Source organism: Argentina silus (genome assembly GCF_951799395.1).
Source record: "Argentina silus genome assembly, chromosome: X".
NCBI classification, from domain to species: domain Eukaryota; kingdom Metazoa; phylum Chordata; class Actinopteri; order Argentiniformes; family Argentinidae; genus Argentina; species Argentina silus.
The window spans coordinates 10469197-10485962 of record NC_139653.1 but is presented as its reverse complement, the minus strand read 5'-3'; the positions used below and the strand labels follow the sequence as shown (position 1 = coordinate 10485962).

The following is a 16766-nucleotide window of genomic DNA, read 5'->3' as shown; positions in this document are numbered from 1 at the left end:
CTGAAATTCTGTTAATAAAAAGTTAATTTGAAAGATGGTCGTTTGGAAATGTTCCATGTTTATAGTTTTCAGTATTCACATTCATGAATGTTTGTACTCTTAATATTTAAGCACATGGTTAAGCTTCATGTTAAACCAAGAGTAGCCTTGAAGTATCCACATGGTAAATGGTGTGCCTTACCTCCTCTAGGGTAAAGGGTAAAGACAGAATGTCACAAATATCCCAACCTCAGTGATTATTTTAGATACAAATGTCAAATTTATACCAAACATCCTTCCTGCAAAGTACCTTTAAAAGGATTAAATTAAATGTCTTAGTCATTTTTGTAGTTGTCTCATTAGAATATTGCATGTTTCTTTACTCCAGAGGGCAGCAGCCTAGCATATCTTCATTTATATAATTAGGTCATGTCGCTGGCCATTGTCACAGTAGTGTGTGTGTGTGTGTGTGTGTGTGTGCGTGCATTGTGTTATCTGTAAACAGACAGACCTGACGTCTGGCGGCAGAGCTGTCTTGGCATTCCGCTGTCTACCCTGAGTGAGATATTGACAGACCTGTACGTCATTATCCATAATTCTCACCTGTGATTCATGTGTTGTTTGTGATGAAGGCTGCCGGCATGGCTACAGTCTGAATATGGTTTTCTCATATCATCCCTTTATTTATTCTCCCTTTGGATCCACACCCTGTTAAGGTTTTGTGTAGATGGTTAGCCTATAGAATTATGGTTCATAGTGACATTTTTATTTAATGTTGAATGTTTTTTAATGTGCTATTTTGGTCAGAAACATGAGTATGGGCTACTTGTAGGGTCTTAATAAAGCTTGAATTTCTGAATTAACCAAAACCAGGAACCTTATTTTTTAATTCCTGCTTGACTTGTTGGCACTCATGGTAGTTCATGATAAGAATGAAAGAGATAGACCAAACAAATGAGAGTGAGAGCGAGAACACTGAATGTGATAAATCACAGGTTTTTGAATGTTCACTTAATTCGTAATTGTGCTGCATGTGCATCGTGATGTCATATAGCTGAATAACTGCAGTATGGAAACTATTTATATTTTTAAATATGCTTGCCTGCTTGAATTACAATACAGCCAAGTGCTGGGCCAACACAAAAGGTAGAGGCTACACAGAGTTTCTCTTCAGCACCTCACTATACACACAAAGTGTACTGTCACAGTAAGTACAGTGACAGCATGTATGACATCATTCAGCTATAAGTACTGGCCTAGTGACCTGCTGTGGATGTACTATGTAAGTGATTCAAAGCCCACGTCCAGGGCATGATATTCAGTACTGGGTCTTAACAGGTCAACTCAGAACGTTCATGCTCTAAAAGATTGGTTATAGCTGAGCTGAAGTACAATGCTGTCCTATGTTATAACTTAACAGAATTCCTAATGTCTATGCATTGGTGCTTTGACTGAAAAACAAATGCAGGGCAGGAGGGAAAGGATGGGAGAGGGGGAGAGAAAGAGAGAGTGAAAGGGATAAAATGTCTGCCTTGGTCGTGCCAGTAATAACTTCTCTGTCTATGTCTGAGGTGACTTGCAGAGTGGTGAGGTCACGCCTCGCGTCCCCTGAATGCGTCACAACCTGCAGGCTTTAACTCCTGCTGGGAGATATATGGCTGCTGCTCCCATTGTTGTTACAATGTCATCATAGAACCCATAAAACTCTCACTGCCGCTGTACTGAATTATGTTATCATGTAAACACACTCAAGTCCAAATACAGTCATATCTGCAGAGAGTGTAGGGTACAAATCTGCAAGATTAAGTAAATCATGGATTGCTGGTTAAAACAACCGCGTCAGTAAATCAGTAAAAAAAGAAAAGAAAAACTTACATTCCACATTCCATTCATATGCAAAACAAAAACAAAGTAGTGGCATATATGTGTGTGCGTGTGTACCAATGTTCCCTCTAAACTGCGCGCCTGCGCAATCGCGCACTGCTCGCACATTCTCAGCGCACAAGAAAATCTATGCAGCGCATAAAATAAAATTCACCATAAACGTATTAATTAATATCTAATATTAGACCTAATCTAATCTAATTAATTAGACCAATAATGTGTTTTTTGTACCATTTTTCAATGTAACACAGTGAGTGACAGGTGTCCAGCCAATGATACGATACGGTTTACTTACGCTACGCAGCCAATCATAGCATTGATAGTGCTTGCATATGTGCCCTGCCCATACGCACCATGCAGGTTAGCTAGCTAACAACAATGCGGCGGACTTAACCCATTTGTGTCGGATGCTGCGATTGCATCTACCGCCGGTTGCTGCGTTACGCACATTTGAATTTGCCGCCAGTTGCTGCGTAGCGCAACTTTTTTTCAGATGTGCACAGCGTGCACATCTGATGTTGCTCACAGTGGTCCTCAGTGTGCTCAGGGAGCTTGTGTGTATGCCCAGACACATGAAAAATTAGAGGGAACATTGGTGTGTACACACATATTGAATGTCTTGTGCTTGTCACCAGATTTTACCAGATTGAACAGTGAACCGTTTTACATGTGTCAGTGACGTCAGTAAACCCCAGTATGGTACACACAAAGCTTAAATGGGCTACAGTATGTTTGTTTTTTTCAGCCTGAAACCCCAGACGACACACTCATCATCATAATTATCTCCCAGAGTGAGGGAGGGTGAAAATCCATTGTCAGGAATGGCCTCAATGAAATTGCAGGTCTCTGATCTCAAACAGCATGTTTGTGAGAGGTGTGTCTGTGTGTGTCTGTGTGCGTGCGTGCTTGTCTATGAGTGCTAGTCACAGAGACAGAGAGAGACTGCATTTGCCGTGTGGGTAGTACTAAGTGTACATGTTGTTGGTGAGGTCCCTTACATTATTGGTATATTGTCAGTAAAGATGATGAGGTGTTATTATTATGACTGGCCGCTGAGTATGGAATGATCAAATTCACTGATGGTAGCTGTGTCTGATTACCTCCCCCCTCCCTCAAAACAATGTAGGTAGATCTAACAACTGTACCAGAAGAGCTCAGGTTATTTTTAGGTTTATTTTGGACTCAGTCGACCTACTTTACTAATGAAGTCATGTAATGTAATAAATATGTTAGTAAGTCCATGAACCATTAGCTCTGTCAGTCCAGCAGGAAGAGAGTGTGTAAAACAGCAAGTGTGTACGTTTGTGTAAAGAGTGCAATTTGCACATTTTTTGGCAAGAAAAAACATTGTGGTAGCTTTTAAGCAAAATAGCATGTAATGTATGCAGTAGATTACAATTAGTGCGGCGTTAAGTGTACAGGAATGAAGTGTGTGTGTGTGTGTGTGTGTGTGTGAGCGTATGTTTCACAGGAGTTAAGCGTAATTTTTGCCAGCTCTGTGACGTGGAGGACATGAGGCCCTGTTGGGTGCTGTGAGTGGCAGTAACAGCATCTCCTGCTTGAGCCTGCCCCGTCGGCTCGGCTATGACGCAGATAACCCCCCCCCCCCCGACTCCCCCTCACTTTTTTCATCCCTTTTTTTTTTTGCCACTTAGATTGTTTTTTTTTTTATTCATGTGCCCTTTCATCTGTGTCCTTTCTAAATGCTCATCCTTTTGTTTTTCTCTCTAACAATCATACTTCATCCTCTCTCTTTCCCTGGCTCTTCCTCTCACTTATCTAGTCCCCCTTTATTCCTCTTAGGTAAATCAGGATCTAGCCTAGTGTTTAGGGGTGTTTAGATATTCCTCAGGCTTGATTACTATGGACAGTAGCAGAAGCACATAATCCAGTCCCATCTCTACCTATACACGGACTAGGTGTTGCGCGTAGAGCCGTCGACCACTAGGGGACCCCAAGTGAAAAAAATTACAAAAAACCTTCCAGGGAAGATATAGTACTGTATGTATTAGTTCCATTTGAGCAATTCCCCAATAAATAAGCAAACATTAGGCTCTTTTAAAAATCAACTGAAGACTTTTGCTTTTAATGAGCCAGCAATATTATTTTATTCTATAATTTGTTTTTATTTATTTAAATGTATATATAGTAGGCCTACACAGTTCATTCCTATAATGTCTTGTTATTATTATTGACATGAAAAAATGTTCATACCTGGAGAGAGAGAGAGAGAGAGAGAGAGATTGTAATGTGAAAGCAATTATTGAGTCCATAAATTGACAGAGGCCATACAATCGCATCAACATGTTTTAAATGAAGTGCAGTGTAATGGCTCTTATTGACGTCACATTTGAGATGATCTGCATAGCTGTTGCATGCATATGTTCATGGCTACAGTATGTATAAGTGCATGACAATGCTATTGTTATTACATATCTGACGAATAAGGGAGAACAGAATGTTCAATGGTAGCTGAATTAGTTGCTAGCAGAGCTGTGAAGATGTGCATAACTCCCTCAGCCCCCCAGGGACCCTGTATTTTCATGGGCCTGCCTCTGACGTCAATGCTCCGGCTGTCCTGTGGATCGTCAGAGCAGACCATTCACTGGGAGGGAGGGGAGGGGCTGAAGTGCAAGTCTCTATAGTGTGTGTGCCGCATGTGATTTAGTGTGTGTGTGTGTGTGTGTGTGTGTGTGTGTGTGTCTCTGTCTGTGTGTGTGTGTGTCTGTGTGTGTGTGTGTATACTGCACATGCTGCAGTTAGTAGTGTATGTGTTAGTGTAGAAGCACATACAAATCAAATCAAAGGGGTGCTCTATTTTGCTCAATTGGACAGGGGTGGTAGTGGGGGTGGGGTGGCTGTTTATGTATGAGCGTACATATATGTCAATATATGCAATTCATGTATGGAGATTTACACAATTAGGAGGGGAGTATGTTCAACACAGTCCACAGGTCAGAACAGTTAGGAGAGGAGTTGCAGTTAACCATGTTCTTATTCTTAATGTGTCTGTTGATCTGATGATGGAGTCTACTGTAAAAACCTTCAGTGACCCTCAGATGCACCTTTTCATCTCACATACAGAACCTATGTCACATTAGAGATTTCAGCTTCTTTTATGATTTCCATGAATTTCTCTGTTACACACATGGTGTGAATGCTCAGCTGGATGCGGGATGCGGTGGCAGGGTAATATTGACAGAGAAAGAAGCGTGGCCAGTGCCTGTCTGAATTGATAGAAATCAAACAGGAGAGAGCACAGAACCCTGGTGGACATTTTGAGGTTTTCTGGGGTGGTGGCTAGCCCGTTTATTCCTGCTCTCTGTCATGGGAACTGTACATCTCTCTCTCTTGTTTCTCTCTTTTTCTCCCTCTCTACCTGCAAATATTGTACATGTGGGAAATAGAGAAGAAAGACAGACCAAGAGCAGATGGAGTGAAAGAGGGATATTCAAATCTGTAGTTTTTCTCTAGCAATTTATTGCATTTCTTTATGTTGATTACAATAAAGATACTGTAGCAAAGATATGAAAGATAGAAATCTTGTCCCATTGTAAACATTTCTAAATCCATACTTGGTGTGTACAGTACATAAACATTAAAGGTACTATATGCAACAATTAAGTGATCATTGAATAATGCTGCTTAGAAATGCATTAAACGGCATAGTTCTATTTTCTTGCATATTCCCCCAAAAACCCATCCATTTCAGAGACATGAAGTAGTGTTATATTGTTTATTTAGTGCAAATAAGTCTCTGTCATTTAACCACCTGTGGACTAACGTCACACACGCCAGTGTACTAGTGCTTCCATCACTAGTGTGTACTGATCTCCATTTGATGTTGTTACTAAAGGGACTTGGGCTTTACTTATTTACTTTACTTTAACTTGGGTGGAAAATGGTTGTTAAGAAACATTAATATGGAAGGCAGAAAAAGCACTCTCTGGACTCTCCTGTTTAGGGAGTTATTTCTCTTTTGCCCTCTGTTCACCCAGTTATGAAAACATAACTTCTTATTTCTGCTAGTTTAAAGGATTACTGTATTGTCAGTGTTGGGGCAAACTCTGGTTTCACAGCAGGGGATTGTTGGGTCAGAGGAGGTCACAGACAGGCCAGGGATGGGGTTAGAGCACCAGAAAGAGGTCATTTAAGCAACCTCCCTTTGCTCTAATATAATCTACCACAAATCTCTGCAGGGAGATGCATATTTGTTTTCATCGTCCATCTCCTACTCCCTCATACTCATGTTCCTGTCAAGAACTTTAACTTGCCACATTAATCAACATACACTAGGTAGAACAATCCCACAATAAGTACAAAGTGGTAGTTACCTGTTGCCCAGGGACGGATTTGTAAGAGGGATGGAAGGAGAGAAAGGGAACATCAGAGAGAAAAGCTTCCATGGTTTTCTCTGTTGTACTTTTCCTTTGCACTTTGAAGTTGCAGAGGGCGAAATGGATCAGCGCACAGGAGAGGGCGTCCACATTCCAGCTGCAGATGTAGAGTGCACATGGTGTCCTTGCTGTTCACACAGATATCCTGCCTGGATTGATTCTGTCTGACGCATCATGATACAGTAAGCTATCACAGGGGTTATGCCTTTACCTGCAGAAGGACTCACACATGCCCCTGTCTGTTATTAAGTATCTCTGACACATATTTTAAAATAAGAAAATCTCTCAGATTATTTAATTTTACTTGTGTATCAGAACTTTTTGGGAGGGAGAATGATTCCAGTCATACTCTGCATTCTTTTTCGTAATATGTTATGCTGTTGAGTGTGATTTAGTGCTGTAACCAAAGACAGTCATCCATGTGTTAGCCATTATAGTGTGTTCTGTTATGTGTTAAACATCTATGTACAGTATCACATGAAATCCCTGGGCATGCAAAGTCAAAATCTCATTTGTTCAACAGGGGTTGCTGCTAACTAGATAGGCTATAGTTGTATCACCAGCTCTGTCAAAGAGAAACTAGTACCTCTGTCATCAAAACTAGTATTTCTCAGAAAACACACTAGGAATTGTGCAAAGCGCTACTCTGACAGATTTAAATCTCATTTGTGAGGCTAAGCAATTTGTCATTGAGTTTTTTGCTTCTTTTTTATTTTCATTCAAAATCTTTTCTTTTTTCATTTCAGAGCGATTTAATTTGTGACTCTCCGTATTTCCCTATATCTACCTTTTTGTGATGAATAATATTAAAATCTCATTGACGTTGAGAGAATTAAGGCCAACTGATGTTGGGTTTTTGTGGGGAAACCCTAAATCCAAATGATGTAATGAGCAGTCTTCCTTTTGAAGGCCTCTCTCCTCACACTGAAGTTAGAATGTGTGGGGGTAATAAGAGGCAAAGGAACTGTTAAATGTGGTGAACTGTTTTATGTAATCTATGCAAAAGCCCCTATACTGCGTGACATTTTCTGACTTCCTCTGTCATCACCTCCCCTCAGCTGTGCGCTCCCACCTGCGTCAGACCACCCAGTTTATGATGACATGATGCATTGTTTTTGGGTGTCGCCCTCCATGGCTTATTCAAATTAGACCTATAAGAGGTGATACTGGTGATGTCCATCTTTATGTAGACAAACTATGGTATTGAACTTGACCGGGGGGGGCATGTAATAATGCCTGTGAATGATATGCTGTATCATGTTGCAGTTCTGTGCACCAACCAGCATGGTGCTTTTCAGGTGGACATTTAAACACTGTAGGCAGCTAGATAGTCTTTCAAACATGGGGTCCTCATCCATTGAAACCAGTGATTTTGGTGGCAACTAAACACTAATAGTAAAAAGCTTAGCAGCAATTAATTCAAACTAGCTTTTGCTTGTTTAGTCTCTGAGGAATATTGTTCGTGCCTTACTTTAGCGACTTGGTCGTAGGTTTTCGTAGAATAAAGCTGAGGTTATTTAGAATAACAAATATTAAAGTGACTGTTGCTGTACCACATTTCATTTTGGTTTGAAAACAGGAACAATCTTGTTCTTTAGTGTAGGAGTCAAGATTTCAAGATTCTTTATTTGTCACGTGCATACAAGTATACAGTGAAATGCAAAAGTGACAGTGCCACAGAGTAGTGCAACAATAAGTTTTAAACTAGAATAAAATAAAATAAAATAGAAGTACTAAAAAATATAAACAGTATGAACAGTATAAGCAGTATAAACAGTGGTGAAGCAATGTACGCAATGGAATGGCAATATACAATGGCAATGACAAGTTGACAGTACAGATAATTACAGTGGAGGATGAGTCTGCAATGGATGATTATGTGTGTGCATATGTGTTATGATGTCAATGAGTGTGTGAGTGACTTGAGGGGGGCACTGGTGGGGTCATCGTTGATGATCCTGATGGCATGGGGGAAGACACTCAGTCTTAGTCTCTCCGTTCTTGCTGCATGACAGCGAAGGCGTTTGCCTGACCGCAGCAGCTGGAACAGTCCGTTTTTCGGGTGGTGAGGGTCCTTCATTATCCTGTAGGCTCTGGTCCTACACCTCCTGGTGTACAGGACATGGAGAGGGGGGGGTGGAGCTCCCATGGTCTTTTCTGCCAGTCCCACCGATGTCCAGCGGCGTGTAGGTCCTTGGATGTTGTGCTCTCCTGAAGTCCACAATCAGCTCCTTTTGTCTTGGAGATATTCAGGATGAGGCTATTCTCCTGACACCAGAGTGACCGGTCCGCCACCTCGTCCAGGTAGGCTTCCTCATTGTTATCTGAGATCAGCCCCACCACAACTGTGTCGTCCGCAAACTTGATGATGGAGTTGTCGCTGGACTTAGCCACACAGTCGTGGGTGTACAGGGAGTAGAGGAGGGGGCTAAGGACGCAGCCCTGGGGGGACCCTGTGCTCAGGATGAGTATGCTGGAGGTGTGTCTACCCACCCTGACCACCTGTGGCCTGGCCGTCAGGAAGTCCAGGATCCAGGCACACGGGAATGTTCAGTCCTAAACCAATCTTTTCAAGAGGTAGGTAACCTAGAGGTTCTAGGATCCCACTACAAACATAACCAGGAAGCAGGTGGTACAATCAGGAAAAGGCTCCCTTATTTGATAATAACTATATTAATAAAATATTTCTAGCACAACACTGCAGTGGGTCCTAATGGTAAACTTAGTCCGTTCTCATAGTTCTAACAGTATAATGTTAGGTCTAGTATAATTTTATGCAGGTTTGTAAAAGGCAGTTCAGGTCCAGTTTCTAGATTATTGCATTGCAAATAGATTTGAAATAATGTATTCTCTTTTCTGTGAATGGGTAGACCTAGTCCTGGTGCAAATTAATACGGCTATCCTCAGTTACCTCCAAGGCTTGCGAGCTCAGCTCACTTAACAGATCAAGGCTGACATATTTGCAACGGTTTGGAAACTGTGTGGGGCCCTAAAGACGTCAATGAAACGTCGAAATGATACAGGAAATCCTTTGAATAAACCTCGAGGTAAAAAAAGAACAGAGGAACAGAAACCAAACTCTAGTCATAATTAGAAACGTCCTGTAAACCATTGGATTGTTTAATGTTCAATGTGTAGGCGACAGTGTTAGAAACCGAGATTATATGTTCATTTTGTGAGTTCATAATACATCACAATACGTCATGGATTTTACACCAAGCAAGAGCCCAGCTTTTTATTATTTGAATGGCGAAACCATTATTTCGTATTACATGGCTATGGAGACATTCGACATTGGTGAAAATGCAGTACCCATTGAAGAGATATTCATTTTACACTATACAATTGCACAATTAAACATGTAATGTTGATATTCTATGTTGATATTCTATTTTTCTTTACCCACGGTTTTTCTTTAAATATTGTTGCATTTCATTTGACCAATTATCTTTATTTGACCTAAGTCTCCATACTGTAAGCCTATTGCAATTTGCTGAATTTAACATTCGCTGAAAGAATAGTTTAGGCCTAAATTAAATTGTAGGCTATTAATGTGAAGATTCTTAGGACAGGAGACAGAATGAAGTGGAGAGAGAGTCGTCATCTGTTTGTTAAAAATAGATTCACTCTCTCTCACACACACACACACACACACACTGCTGGTGACGTCGAGAGTGCATCAAAATTGTCTGTCGCTGCGACAGCATTCTTATGGGTGTATAGCCTAGTATTTTGTGAATGTGGAAATAAATGTTCTATATAATGACTATATTCCTCTCTGTCATGAAGCTGGTCTGAACCTATTATGTTTTACAAAGAACGCTTAGTAGGGCAATGTCTGGCTGCATTTGTTACATGTGGGCAAAATGCAACTCTAATTTGAGAAATGTCAGTTCAAGTCATTCAAACGTTGCACTGCACATGTTTTATATGGATAATTAGTGCACATAATAACTGATTCGATCCTTCCTCTTCTCCATTCATTTTATTATTACTCTCGTGGAAGTCTCCAGCGCCTTGCCTTGCTGCTACAGCATACGAACTGAGAATGTCCAACCCAGAGAAATTACTCACAACACGCCCCCTTTCCCCCCGGACTACTGAGAAAACACGCAGATCCGAAGACAGCATTCGCGCTAACAGCAGCCTGTCTCCGGAGAGTAGCTGGACATGTTGCTCAGCCCTCTTTGCAGCGACACCCAAGAACATCAGGGCAGTCGGCAACGTCGCCGCCAACGGTGCAGTTCCCCGTTTCCCTCCGTCTGTATACTCCCATTTCTCTGTGCCGTCGCCCTCTTCCTCCTCTTGCACATTCACAGAGCTGCCACGCCGAGGAGGCGGACCGACGTTTAACTACACATCGGTGAATGGGGGCAGATTGCTCTCGCCTCTACCGTGCTCATCACACTCTGTCCACGGCATCCCTCTGCTCAAGAGGCACGGACAATTTCCTAATCCTCAAGCATTCTGGACTAATTATTTCATTTGCAGCAGGACTGCCAGTCGCAGGAGTTTCAGCAGAGGTGCGTTTTTTTCCATAGCTTCTCGCTCCTTGCGCTCACAATCAGACATGGAAGATGGTCCGTCTTCAACAAGCTGTTTTAGAAGGTTAACGGACTGTTTTCTGGGTACAAGTAAGTACTTTTTATTTACACATTATAGGGTAAACTGTTAAGCATAATCTCGCCTAAATAATCAAACATTTACCCTATCACTAAGTGATTATAAAGTTGATCCTCAAACTTTGTGTTTCTGTATCCGCGGAGGCACGATTAGTGACTCTTTGTGCCATTTTGTTGTTGAATCAGTCAGACATACTGCACGATAAGAGATGGTTAGAATATAATTTGTTGTTATTTTGGTTATCAATTTCAAAATATTCATTTACGAATACAAATAAACGACACATCTATTAGGATGGGGACTTCATAGAAGGATAATTATTTTAATCCCAGAATTATTAGATCATAAAGTCCTTTCTCAAGTTTAAAAACATTTTTTTCCGGGAGTCAATGAGAGGAGTCCACCGGAGAAGTACACTACGTTTTATCTATGGAGCTCCATCCACACGGGAGAAGCGGCAGCACAGCACGGGCATCAAAACACAACGTCCGACTATGCGTTGCGCGTGCATTCCTTGCTACAGTGCGTGGCTATTACTCTCGAGGCGCAGTGTGTTGTCATTGATAGACTTGTTGGGTGGGTTCATGATGAATATTGCATTGAATGTGTTAGAGCAACATAACTTGTCTCATTTACCTCGTCGCGTCTTTCGCATTTGGCACATGAAGTGTTGACTGGAGTAGTCACAAACGTTCTGCAAACATTACATGATTTCTATATCAAATCATTTTGGAGTCTTTGTGAACTAACACACTCTTACATGTAAGCGTATGGTGTATTATGTAAATCAAAGGAGGTTTGAATGCTCACGTATTTACCTCTCTGACTACTTTATAAGACATCTACTAAATTATAAGACATCAGGTAACACATCTGACACATTCTGTTGATGAGACAGGCATTGTCTTGCATGAAAGCGAAAGTGTATACCTACTGTACCATATTTTAGAAAGTATCATAAATAGTTGTGGCACTTTGCATACAGTCAATCATAATTTAGATTTTCCAGGATAATAACAGAGCAATTACACAGTAATAAAACCTGTAACTGATGCATTTAGGGATGATCCATTGGTTTCATACAAACACAGCTACTGTGAAATATCAAGTAGGCCTGGCCTACATTTTGGTTGTTATTAGAACACTCTGCTACAGTCAAGCTTTAATTGGCAATTTGGGTGTGGTTTCTCAGATACAGTTTAAGTTATTCATTAATACTAGTTACTAGACTCAATCCAGGTCCAGGATACTTGCCCATGGTGTTTTTTAAGTGTAGGCATGATGTAAATAAATGATTGAAACAGTAGATAACCTGGAACCATCTGTGTTAAAGTAGTTTGCCCTTTGCAGCATTGCTGTAGTGATACATAGGTACTAACCGGTGTGAGGTGAAGGGTTATTCTATTCAGACGTATCAGGAAGGAGTAGTTTTTAGGTTTAGAGGAAAAACATAACTTAATGCTGCTTTTCTAAAAAATCACTGATGTTTGACAATCAATTTATCAGACCTGAATTTGGGATTATCCTGACACACTTTGCCTGCCATCTCACAGGAGGACTTTCTGAGCTTGGGTAGAGCTCTCACAAATTGATTTATTGAGTTGGTGAACTGGTATTGAAATATGTCTCACAAAAAGTGTATTTTTAGGGAGTTGGGGTATAGTTCTTCATCAAGTCAAGAAAAAATGGTTTTGCATCCTCAGTTTTCCGTGTAACTTGTGTAGAAAATGGTGATTGCAAATTGCAAAAAATGTTTATTATGTGTACAACAACTTAAGTCAGCTAACAAAAACAATATATTGTATTATAGTCCACTTCACTCTATTTTACTTCATTCTATTAAATTCAGTTCAAGTCAATTCAATTCAATTATATTCTATTGATGAAAGTCACATTTAGTTATTTCATTTTATAATTTTATTCTATTTTGATTGATGACCTCATGCAGTCGGCCTATGTTAAATGTAAGAGCAAAGTTCATCCTATTCATCCATCTAAATGTGCCTGTCATGAATATGTATTGAAACCTTTTTGTGCTCATCAATGATTTATTATTACTATAGTGACAGTGATCATACTTATTGTTGCAGTGGTGTTTTAAATAGTACATATTAAATACAATGAAAGGAATAGGCTATTGTGTTGCTTTTTCAAAATGCATTTTCAATTAAAGCTGTTTTAGGTATTCAGTAGAAAAGTCTGCATGCCTGAAGAGCAGATGACGTTGTGCGAGAGGAAGTGTCTTCCTGTTTTGTTTATTTTCTGGCCATCAATGGTATGCACCCCCCCCCCACACACACACCCCCCCCCCCCCCCATCATCATTTTCTGTCCCCCTTGGAGCTTCCCGCTGAAACAGCTGCAGTCAACTCTGCAGGGTCATTAAGGCTGTGACAGGAATTTTCAACTCTTTATATATTTGTTATAGACTTTGCTCTCTTTTGCACATCTGATTATCTGCTCAAAATATGTCTGATAACTGCTGAAAGATTGAGTAGCGTGGAGGTCAACAATTATTTTGACACCTCCCTTTAAAGAAGTATCTAACTTCTTATAGAACATTATCTTAAACTTTGATTGTGTTTGTGTGTGTGTGTGTGTACTGTGCATGCTGCAGTTAGAGATGTACAGTGCATTTGGAAAGTATTCAGACCCCTTTACTTGTTCCACATTTTGTTATGTTACAGGCTTTTCTAAAATGGATACAATTATTTTTTTCCCTCATCAATCTCCACGCAATACCCCATAATGACAAAGCGAAAACTGAAATATCACATTTACATAAGTATTCAGTCCCTTTACTCAGTACTTTGTTGAAGCACCTTTGGCAGCAATTACAGCCTCAAGTCTTCTTTGCTACAAGCTTGGCACACCTGTATTTGGGGAGTATCTCCCATTCTTCTCTGCAGATTCTCTCATGCTCTGTCTGGTTGGATGGGGAGTGTTGGTGCACAGCTATTTTCAAGTCTCTCCAGAGATGTTCGATCAGGTTCAAGTGTGGGCTCTGGCTGGGCCACTCAAGGACATTCAAAGACTTGTCCCGAAGCCACTCCTGCGTTGCCTTGGTTGTGTGCTTAGGGTCATTGTCCTGTTGCAAGGTGAACCTTCGCTCCAGTCTGAGGTCATGAGCGCTCGGGAGAAGGTTTTCATCAAGGATCTCTCTGTACTTTGCTCCATTCATCTTTCCCTCGATCCTGACTAGTTTCCCAGTCCCTGCCGCTGAAAAACATCCCCACAGCATGATGCTGCCACCACTATGTTTCACCGTAGGGATGGTATTGGCCAGGTGATGAGCGGTGCCTGGTTTCCTCCAGACGTGACGCTTGGCATTCAGGCCAAAGAGTTCAATCTTGGTTTCATCAGACCAGAGAATCTTGTTTCTCATGGTCTGAGAGTCCTTTAGGTGCCTTTTGGCAAACTCCAAGCGGGCTGTCATGTGCTTTTTACTGAGGAGTGGCTTCCATCTGGACACTCTTGCATAAAGGCCTGATTGGTGGAGTACTGCAGAGATGGTTGTTCTTCTGGAAGGTTCTCCCATCTCCACAGAGGAACTCTAGAGCTCCAGTGACCATTGGGTTCTTGGTCACCTCCGTGATGATGGCCCTTCTCCTCCTATTGCTCAGTTTGGCCGGGCGGCCAGCTCTAGGAAGAGTGTTGGTGGTTCCAAACTTTTAAGAATGATGGAGGCTACTGTGTTCTTGGGGACCTTCAATACTGCAGACGTTATTTGTACCCTTCCCCAGATCTGTGCCTCAACACAATCCTGTTTGGAGGTCTACAGACAATTCCTTCGACCTCATGGCTTGGTTTTTGCTCTGACATGCACTGTCAACTGTTGTACCTTATGTAGACAGGTGTGTGCCATTTTCAAATGTCCACTCAATTGAATTTACCACTGGTGGATTCCAATCAAGTCGTAGAAACATCTCAAGGCATCTAGGAAGCTCTTAACCCAATGAAGAAGGCAGCATTGTCAAGCGGGAAGTCTTCATGCTGGACATTTCCCGCCCTGCTGAATGCCATTTAATCATTAAGTAGTAGTGAGTTACCCTCAGTGAAATAAGTCCTTCAATATTGTTTGGTTTAATATGTTGGTATTGCAGAATGTTTGGTGATTGGCATTTGAATGGTTGTGAATTCCAACTTCCATGTACAATATACAGGATGCACATTTGTCTGGTAAAGTTATTTATATAGTTTCTGTAATTAGACAGAGCTGATCATATAATATGTGTTAACTTAGTATACAAAAAATACTATGAACAAAGGACACTTGCAGACTGATCATTTTTGGTCCTAAACCCATTTATGTGGATGATTTGGAATGCATCAGTGTTAGTTCATCATGAGTCGTTTGGGTCGTGAGACTGAGGACATTTTCCTCATGTTGAGTCATGTTGTCCATTGACCCTCGAGTGACTCGCTGCTGTGAGTTGAAAACTGGGAAAAGCCCCATTGCTCTTTACTACTTGTCCTTGTGTCAGGTCTGGTAAAAGAGCATGGTGGAGAGGAGGATGGGATCTGGGTTTCTCATTACTGTGTCCCCACTAGCCTAGGTGGTGGCTGCAGAGTTCAGTGTAGATATCTCTCCAGATGTGGACGAGGGAACATTATCAGTTTAGTGCTGTGGCGGTCAATTACCTTATCATAGCTTAAACAGGTTTGATTTGTTGTTTTAAACTGTAATTTGATACACATGACAGGCAGGGAGATCAAAATCCACCTTAACAACTGCACTCCTGGATGAAGCAGCCAGTTGTTTCTTCAGATCAAAAACCATTGGCACAGATTATCTTTAATTTAACGTTGGTCTTATGAAAAACCAACTAAGGCTTATGAAAAAGCCTTAGTTGATTCTGAATTGACCTCATCTGTGTGTGTAACCAGAGTAAGAGTTGTAGACTTTGCCTATGACCGCATTGTAGACCGTAGAGCAAGGGACATGCCTTATCTGCATCTCAGCCTGACATTTATAGCCCTTACCCTTTACATCTAATGACCTGGACCATAAGAGTGGAAATAATGCAAATTACATTTCCATGGAAATCACTGTGTGTGTGTGTGTGTGTGTGTGTTGTACATGGTTGTTTGCTTACACTGTGTATGTGTGTGTGTGTGAGCGTGCATGTTTGTGTAAGGGTGTTTGCTTGCTCCATGTGTCTGGGTCTAAGGTGTGTGTGAATGATCAGGCCAGAACCCTTGTGCTGTATTGACATCCACTAAAGACTACCGCTTGCAATTTAGGATGACATTACAGGTGGTAGAAAATGTTTTGTGTTTTTAGAGCACACCAATGTTTACTGTACACAAATATATTGTGTACACAAACGAATACATACCTATTCTCATTTCTATGGCAACACACTTGTATCGGGGAGAAGCAACTACACACACACACACACATGAACACACACACACACATGAACACACACACACACACACACATGAACACACACACACACACACACAGTGGTGTAGTATAAGGAAGAGTAAAAGTAATCTTCAACCTTCTCTTTTTCTTCCTCTTCCCTACTTTCTGTATGTCAGTGTTGGACGCTGTGCTCCAGCCCTCCCATAGATAAGATAAGAACCACATGCTCTTCCCACCTCCTGGCAAGGGAGTCCCAGGCGGACCTGCTGACGCACGCACCCTCCAGACCCCCTCCCCCTCCCCGCCTCAGCCTCATGTCAGGAAAGTGAAAAGTAGTACCTTGGCAGCTTGCCCTTGACACTCAGCCAGGAGGAGAGCGGTGCAAGAGAAGTGGCCTTTCCCTTTTCTCTCGTGTGCATTTATTTATCTATCTGTGGTAGGGGGAAAAGTTCTGCTCACTGAACATCTGCACTGTTGGGCTTGACCTCTGTCTCTGACATCACTTCTCTCATC

At 41.4% G+C, this 16766-nt stretch overlaps 1 protein-coding gene across 1 annotated transcript in view; it reads left to right on the top strand.

Annotated features, from left to right (window-relative positions):
* Positions 1-10777: 10777 nt before the first annotated feature.
* pde10a (phosphodiesterase 10A) overlaps positions 10778-16766 on the top strand; it is a 46991-nt gene continuing 41002 nt past the window's right edge. Inside the window, exon 1 of the mRNA XM_083695137.1 lies at positions 10778-10894. Coding sequence (XP_083551263.1) covers positions 10831-10894 — 64 coding nt within the window. The 5' untranslated portion in view covers positions 10778-10830. The remainder of the gene's footprint in view (positions 10895-16766) is intronic.